The sequence below is a fragment of the Apis laboriosa genome, unplaced genomic scaffold (genome assembly GCF_014066325.1).
Source record: "Apis laboriosa isolate Shangri-la unplaced genomic scaffold, ASM1406632v1 scaffold71_cov137, whole genome shotgun sequence".
Classification (NCBI taxonomy): Eukaryota; Metazoa; Arthropoda; class Insecta; order Hymenoptera; family Apidae; genus Apis; species Apis laboriosa.
The window spans coordinates 1,825,791-1,834,123 of record NW_025224229.1 but is presented as its reverse complement, the minus strand read 5'-3'; the positions used below and the strand labels follow the sequence as shown (position 1 = coordinate 1,834,123).

General features: G+C 21.4%; 2 protein-coding genes across 3 annotated transcripts; both read left to right on the top strand.

Annotated features, from left to right (window-relative positions):
- Nucleotides 1-323: 323 nt before the first annotated feature.
- On the top strand, nucleotides 324-2,815 carry LOC122719220 (beta-1,4-glucuronyltransferase 1-like). Its single transcript, XM_043944862.1, has 4 exons — nucleotides 324-971; nucleotides 1,338-1,720; nucleotides 1,918-2,119; nucleotides 2,336-2,815. The coding sequence occupies exons 1-4, from the start codon at nucleotides 432-434 to the stop codon at nucleotides 2,543-2,545; spliced, it is 1,335 nt and encodes a 444-aa protein (XP_043800797.1). The 5' UTR covers nucleotides 324-431; the 3' UTR covers nucleotides 2,546-2,815.
- A 2,098-nt stretch (nucleotides 2,816-4,913) lies between these two features.
- On the top strand, nucleotides 4,914-8,093 carry LOC122719222 (ceramide synthase 6). 2 transcript variants are annotated; one of them, XM_043944863.1, is made up of 8 exons: nucleotides 4,926-5,201; nucleotides 5,278-5,467; nucleotides 5,791-5,908; nucleotides 6,333-6,445; nucleotides 6,670-7,000; nucleotides 7,081-7,199; nucleotides 7,282-7,426; nucleotides 7,560-8,093. In XM_043944863.1, exons 2-8 carry the CDS (start codon nucleotides 5,289-5,291, stop codon nucleotides 7,680-7,682), a joined length of 1,128 nt encoding a protein of 375 aa, XP_043800798.1. In that variant the 5' UTR covers nucleotides 4,926-5,201; nucleotides 5,278-5,288; the 3' UTR covers nucleotides 7,683-8,093. The 2 variants fall into 2 exon arrangements, with proteins under 2 accessions (XP_043800799.1, XP_043800798.1); XM_043944864.1 differs by lacking the exon at nucleotides 7,282-7,426 and having other exon boundaries at nucleotides 4,914-5,201.
- The last annotated feature ends 240 nt before the right edge of the window (nucleotides 8,094-8,333 follow it).

Here is an 8,333-nt window from a genome sequence, read left to right as displayed (position 1 = left end):
GTATATATAATGATAATATATAAATATAAATATATATATAATATATATATAATAATTAATATATAATAAATAATTTTTACATTATATAGAAAAATTTAAATTAAAAAATAACATTTTTATAAATTTTATATTGTTATTTTAGAATAAAAAATGTTTTATTTTCAAGAATTTGTTTTTTTTCTAGTCTAATTTAGTTAATAATTACTAAAAATATGAATTCAATTATTTTTTTTTAATTGAAGCTGAAGTTTTTGTTTTTATAAGTTTAAATTCTGACGAATTATACAGAAGATAGGCACGCCTGCGCTGTATCGATCCGAAATTGACGGTCTCGTCTTTCCGTAAATGGAACAGTATTGTCCAAGTATGTACATAATAGTTCGATGAATTTATCACATTAAAGAACATGGAAAATTGTTTCTTTGATAATAATGCGGTGTTCCGGTCGAAAGTTTCTAATCTGGATCATTTTAATGTTCCTTTTTGTTTTGATTAGTCATCTCTTAATCAGTCGTGAATTATATTTATCAATATTGGCTATTACCGATATTTTAATATCAAAAAGTCATTCAAGTTCTCAACAAAACATCCAAATTGGAGCACCTGCTTTTTCAGCAGGCATGTACATGGCGGGTCTACATCCTAGGAATACAAGTTTTTGTAAATGGTACCATGGTCTACCAAATGTGCTTTCGTATCCTGCATCCAAAGTTACTTGGAGCCCTGAAATCGGTGAGAAGAGTCCCTACAGAGTTCTACCGTTTGTATTGCGCGGAACCGAGAAGAGGAATAAACTGCCTCAGGTGACCTTCTGCACGCACGCCACTGCAGATCAGGTCTATGGAATCGTGGAATTAGCTCGGAGATGGGAGGGCCCATTAAGTCTGGCCGTTTTCACGCCTGGCCTTGACGCTGGTATCGCCGTTGCTCTCCTCGATCGGGCCTGTCGATGCGAACCTGAAATGTATAAGGTTTTCTTATGCACTCGCTGTCAAAACGGGTTAATAGTTCAATAGTATTATGATTAAACTTAAATATTATATATATATTGCAATTATATTATTTTTAATTATTTTACTTGTCTTATTAAATACATAATTAACATAATTATTTCTAATGTCAAGAATATTTCATAAAAATTAGTATTAGTATAGTATTAGTATAGGATTTTAAATTTGATATAAAATCATATCTAGTCATTATAAAATATTTATAAATATATAATATGAATGCATTTAACTAACTTACAAATGCATATATCATATCGTATATATAATAATTTAAATAATGTAGAATAACAAAATATAATATCAAAATCCTAACATGTTTTATTACAGGTTTCTATTCACTTGGTATTTCCTGCTGATCATCCACCAGCTTTAGGACAAATTATTGAAGTTAAAGGTGATTGTTCTGCATCTGATCTTCAGAAAAGAGAAACAGAAAGGAAACAAAAGGGCATGATTTATCCTATTAATGTGGCCAGAAATGTAGCTAGAATCCAAGCAAACACTACTCGTGTTCTAGTAACAGATATTGAATTATTACCTAGTCAAAAATTAGCATCCGGTTTTATGAAAATCGTCCGTGAAAAACCACCAAAAAGTGGCGTTATTTTTGTGGTGCCAATATTTGAAATAGAATCAAAAGTGTTACCACCTTCGACAAAAAAAGAATTGCTTTCAGCAACAAAAGCTGGTTTAGCCGTGTATTTTCATAGGTTTGTGCAAATAATATATATTAATTATAATTATACAAAATAATTATAATTATGCAAATAATATACATAATTATAATTATACAAAAATAAAATTTACATTATTATAATTATATAAAGATAAAACTCACACATACATTTTAATTTTGTACATAATATATATCATTATGAGTAAGATATGGAAAATTTTTTTTTTATAGATTCCTCTGTTCACATTGTCAAAAATTTCCTGGACTTACTAGATGGTTAATTAGACCGGATCCGGGTAAGGTGAAACCACTTATTATTACAAGAAGGGAATATCCACATCATAGATGGGAACCTGTATTCATAGGAACGCAAAATGATCCCTTTTATGCTGAAGAAATGTCTTGGGAAGGTAGACAAGACAAAATGAGTCAGGTAATGTATATATTCATCGGTACAATCGATTATATTACATGGTAATAGTCACATTAATTATAAAAAGTACATTTTATGATTTAAAAATATATTTTTATAATTATTATAATAATGATAAATGCATTTATAAATTAAACTTTTTAAAATAAAATGTTTATTAATAATAAATATTAAAAATATATATTATATTAATTTTCATTTTATTGTCTTTTATAGATGTTCGAGATGTGTCTTTTAAATTATCGTTTAATTATACTTGACGGTGCCTTTTTAGTCCATACACCAGGTATTAAACGAAAAATAAAAATTGATGCAAAAAAACAAGCATTTTTAAAATCTCACGAAAAAAAAAATGCTCAAATATATCAACGAATAATTAAGCGTTTATCGAAACGATATCCTGTTAATCGTAAATGCGCGCATTAATATTTTCGATAACAGAAATCAATATTCAGTATTCAGAAAATTGCTTTTAATATAAGAATAAAATTAAATTAAAGATACATAAAACAACTATATCGTTTATTTAAAGCTATAGAATTATAGTAGATATGTTATCTAACGAACTAATATTTTGATGATAATCCAAAATATTTGTAGAACAAATGAAATATCAGAACAAAATTCATATAGTATAATGTACTATGTGTATTGTATAATTTACTTCTATAGGAATTTAATTATATTTTTGATTGTTTTGATATATTTATGAAATTTTAATTCATCAAAAAAGATATTTATTATAACCAGAGTCTAATAATATTATTATTTATTTGAAAATAACATTATACTTATACTTACATTCGCTGTAAAAAATTGTTCTTATATTTATAAATGAATGAATATGAAGAAAATAATAAAATGAAAATGTGCCTATATAAAAGTTGTAATATTAATATTATAATTCCATAAACAATATGTATGTATAATAATGTTACAATAGTAATATCTTTCATATCAGTCAGTTAATTGTTAACATAAAATATGTTATGCATAAGAGATATAAACATATCATAAAAATTATGAAAATATATTTTTTCATTATTTAATATAATTATCTATTTGATAATATAAAATAAAATATTAATTTGAATCATATAATTTATGATTTAGATTTTATATAAAAAATATCTCAAATTTGTAATATTATATATTATTATAAATAATTTTTCTACATGTGTTTAATTTTTTTATATAAATATAATATATATATATAATTTTTATATGTAAATATAAATTCATCAAAATTATCATCATTTATAGTAGTAAAAATATAAATCCACTTTTTAAAAAACGAAATAATTTTTTTAAAATTGGGTCAAATGATTTTTGAATTTTTTTGAAAAATTAGAAAAATTAACTTATTACATGAAATATAAAAAAAATATTAAAAAAGTTGCAATTTATTGAAAGAAGATATAGATTAAAAAAAAAATTATAAAAATCACTTTTTATCTGAACTTGTAAATTAAAAAGATATATTTTATAGATTTATATCAATTATATATATGTAAAATTTTATTGAAATCAGCTAATATTATGATCTATAAATAGTTAAAAATCGTGAAAATTGTAGTTCTTTAAGATTTTTGTAATAAATCTAAAAATTTTTATATTTTTAGATATTTATCTCTTGTTTCTGCATCAATCGATTTTGATGAAATTTTCAGTATGTATATATATCTGATATAAACAAATTGTATGTTTGAAATTTTCATAGGATCAGATAAAAAAATTGTAAAAATTGACCTTTACTATTTTCTTCATGATTCTATAGGATCAATTGGGATTTTAAAAATTTTTTTAATTTTTTATTTGTTATATAGTAAATTAATGCTTCTAATTCAAAAAAATTCAAGTCGTTTTCATCTTAAAAAAGTTATTCTTAAACTTTAAAAAATCTTTTTATTTTTGGTAAATTTATATTTTTGTCTGCTATTGTACATAAGAACATATATATATTATATTATATATTATTGATATTGATTATTGATATATCTTATTGATATCGTATTCGCATATAAGAATAAAAAAAAAATTTATGTACTCATACGTCTTAAATTATTGAACATTGTCTTGACTAATGATATAGAATGTTTAACATTTGAAACAGTTTAACAAAATATAAAACAATTTTAAGCGTGCCGAAAAAGCAGTTTATAAAAGCAACACTGTTAGACGACTGATTAAAATTAAATTGATCATATTTTGAAAAATAAATTCTGACAAATAAATTTTGAAAAATAAATTTTTACATATAAATTTTTGTGTTTCTAAAATCAATTTTTTAATTCTTCCACTTTTTTAACTTTATAAGATATTAGATATTAGATTAATTTACAAAATAAAAGAATTATGCTAATATAATATATATAAATAATATTTATTAATTCTTTAAAATAATTAAAAACAATCTATCTACAATTTTAATGAAATTTTATATTTAATTTGAATTAAATTATTACATCTCATTTTATATGAATTAATTTTTTAAGCTCGAGATATTAATTCTTCTTAATACAGCACTGTAATAATATGAAATATCAATAATTGAAAGTTAAATCAAAATTAATCTGTGAAATTTGTTGTAATAAAATATGTAATTCTTTTATACAAATTATTCATAAAATTTCGTAAATAATATATTTTATGTTAATTTCAATTAAAATAATTTTAAAGTTTTATGTAAAATATAAATAATTCGATATTTGAATGTGAATTTTGAAATTTCTTAAAAAGTTTAAATTTATATTCATAATATTCGCCTGCTGGGATTAAAAACGAGGTTATCCATGAAATATTCGTTATCAGAATGATTAATGATTACATACACGTCTAATGTGCATTTAGCATTCGAAAATGATGGACATATAAGAAAAGTAGATATTAACACTGAGTAATCGATCTTAAATAAAAATTGAATGAAAAGAGATAATGATAAATTATCTGCTTATTTCAAAATAAAAACAGAAATAAAAGTCAATAGAAAAATTGAGTTACGTGTATTGAAGTTACAGGCTCAGTCTTCGAGCGGTGGCGTATAAGCAAAGAAAGTTGAAGTGTTTTTTATTAAAGAAGTTAAGTAAGTATATTTTTAGTTATTTTGATTCAATAATAATTAGCAAATATTTAATTATAATGAACATCATTAATTGTAGCAATTATAACAATGGATATATTAAAGAATGTATCGTCGGCTTTTTGGTCAACTGATGTTTGGTTACCGCCTAATATAACGTGGGATGATATTAAACCTAATTCAGAAAATAAATACACAAATTTTCAACATTTAATTTATCCTTTACCTATGGCATTATTTCTTTTAATAATCAGATATGCTTTAGAAAGGTAATCATTCTATTTTATTGTTAATATATTTTTTCAATTTTATTATTTTTAAAATATAAAATTTGTAATTAAATTGAGGTTATAATATATATATATATATATATATATATATATTTAAATAAATATTTATATTTCACGTTATTTAAAACATTATTTAAAGTTTATTATTTTATTTTTTTAAAATATTTCATTAAATGTTTATTATTATTATTAATGTTATTATTAATGTAAATTATAGTTTATTAGATTTTAATATGTAATAATAAACATATATATATTATTTAGTTATATACATAATAAACAATATATGATAATTTTTATAGATACTGTTTTGCACCTATTGGTAAGTCTCTTGGTATAAAAAATACAAGAACAAAAAAAGCAACGCCAAATGAAATATTAGAAAAAGCCTATACTAGTAAAAAAATTAAACATAAACAGGTAAGTTTATATCAATTTATTTTCTAATATTTTATTATTATAATATAATATAATTTAATTGTTGGATTGATTTATTTTATTCATATAATTTATTATAAAATAATAATAAATATTTGGATTAGAGAATACTTTATGATTATCAATTTTATAAAGTTAATATATAATAAAATAATATTTGATAAAATGTATCATAAATTTTTAAAATAGATAATATTAAAATAATATTACTTTGAACTGCTATATATTTCAATATTAGACAACAATATTGTTATATTACATTCATTAAAGATTTGTTGAATTCTAAATAATGTGTTTAATATTAGGTTCTTGAAACAGATGTAATCTAAATCAAAGTAATTGCACTGAGCAATTAAATTATGGATAATATTATGGATTTTTTTATAATATATGGATATATTTTAAGATCCTGGCACTGGCTAAACAATTAGATTGGTCTGAACGACAAGTAGAAAGATGGTTGCGATTAAGACGTACTCAGGATAAGCCATCAACACTTACAAAATTTTGTGAAAACAGGTTAGTTTTATATTACAAGATATAAAATGCAATTTTTTATTTTCACTTACAAAAGAATAAAATAAAAATTTAAAAGAAATTTAAAAGAATAAAATGAAATAAGAATAAAAGAAAAATTTAATAAAATAAATCTTATATTAAAATTTATGACATTAATTTTTGATATTATACATAATTAATTTAATTAAATTTAATTAAATTAAATATCTATTTTTCTTTTACAGCTGGAGATGTTTATATTACACATATTCATTTATTTATGGACTCATTATTTTATGGGACAAGTTATGGCTGTGGGATATAAATTACTGTTATTACAATTATCCATATCATCCAGTTTCAGATGATGTATGGTGGTACTATATGATATCAATGGCATTTTATTGGTCTCTAAGTTTCTCTCAATTTTTTGATGTGAAAAGAAAAGATTTTTGGCAAATGTTTATTCATCATATAGCTACTATTATATTAATGTGTTTCTCATGGATTGGAAATTTAACTAGAATTGGTTCATTAGTATTATTAGTACATGATTGCGCAGATATTTTTTTAGAAGTAAATATAAACATCTATAATAATACTAATCATAGCAAGTTAATAATAATAATGTTAATATTAAAATTTTATATTTTTAGGCTGCAAAAATGGCTAAATATGCAAATTACCAAAAATTATGCGATTGTATATTTGTTATTTTTACAATATTATGGATTATTACACGTATAGGTCTTTTTCCATTTTGGATAATTTATAGGTATGTTATTCATATTGATTTTTAATTTTAATGCAATTGAAATTATATTATTTTATTAAATATATTATATAAAATATTACAGTACATCAATAAAGGCACCTCAAATAGTGCCTATGTTCCCAGCATATTATATTTTCAACTTCTTATTAATTTTATTATTACTTCTTCACATGATTTGGACTTATTTGATTCTTAAAATTGCATATAATGCTTTTTATGCTGGTCAAGTAAGCTGTATATATATATATATATATATTGCACATTTATTATATTATTATTTATTATTATTATAGTAAATATTATTATAGTAAATATAATTATGAAGTATTTAATTTTAAATTTAAATAAACAATTTTTCAGATGGAAGGTGATATTCGTAGTAGTAGCAGTGAGGATATTTCAGATACTTCCTTGGATAGTACTCCATTAAATAATTCTACAAATTATATTACCAAACAAAATTCCAGACAAAAAATTCACTAACAAATAACTTTCTAGAAAAAAGTTATTATAATGCAAAAGTTAGTAATAATGCAAGAATTCTATTTAGCCGGGAGTTAATTTATTTCAGCGAATTTAATAAATCCTTGCATTTATCATAGTATAATAATTAAAGATATTAATTTTGATAAAGAAATTAAAAAGGTCATTGACCTTTAAAACATTTACTTGCTTTATTATTTTTAAACGTAATTTAATATTCTTATACAACGTAAATAAGTCATAAAATTATTTCATATATCAGTCATTTATTATTTTTAATATCGTTACATATAGAAAAGTCAACATTAAGAACTATGATTTATTCTTTTTATTGTTAATCATTTATTTGTACATATTTTATTTAACAATTAAGAAAGTCATTTCTTTTGTTTTTTTTTATTTTTAAAGTAAATTTTTATTATTAGCCAAACAAATAATGGGCCAAAGTTTAAAAATATTTAATCTGCAATTTCTAAATCTTTTCAAAGTTTAGTGTTTCATTATATTTAAGAATGTTTATTTATTCTCATATACTTTATAAATGTCAAATAATATTTTAAAATTTTTGAATTAAGAAGATTAATAATAATATTTCTAATAAGTTTAACTTTTTTTATTTTATTAACCTTCCCCATTAAAATTTTTTGAGAA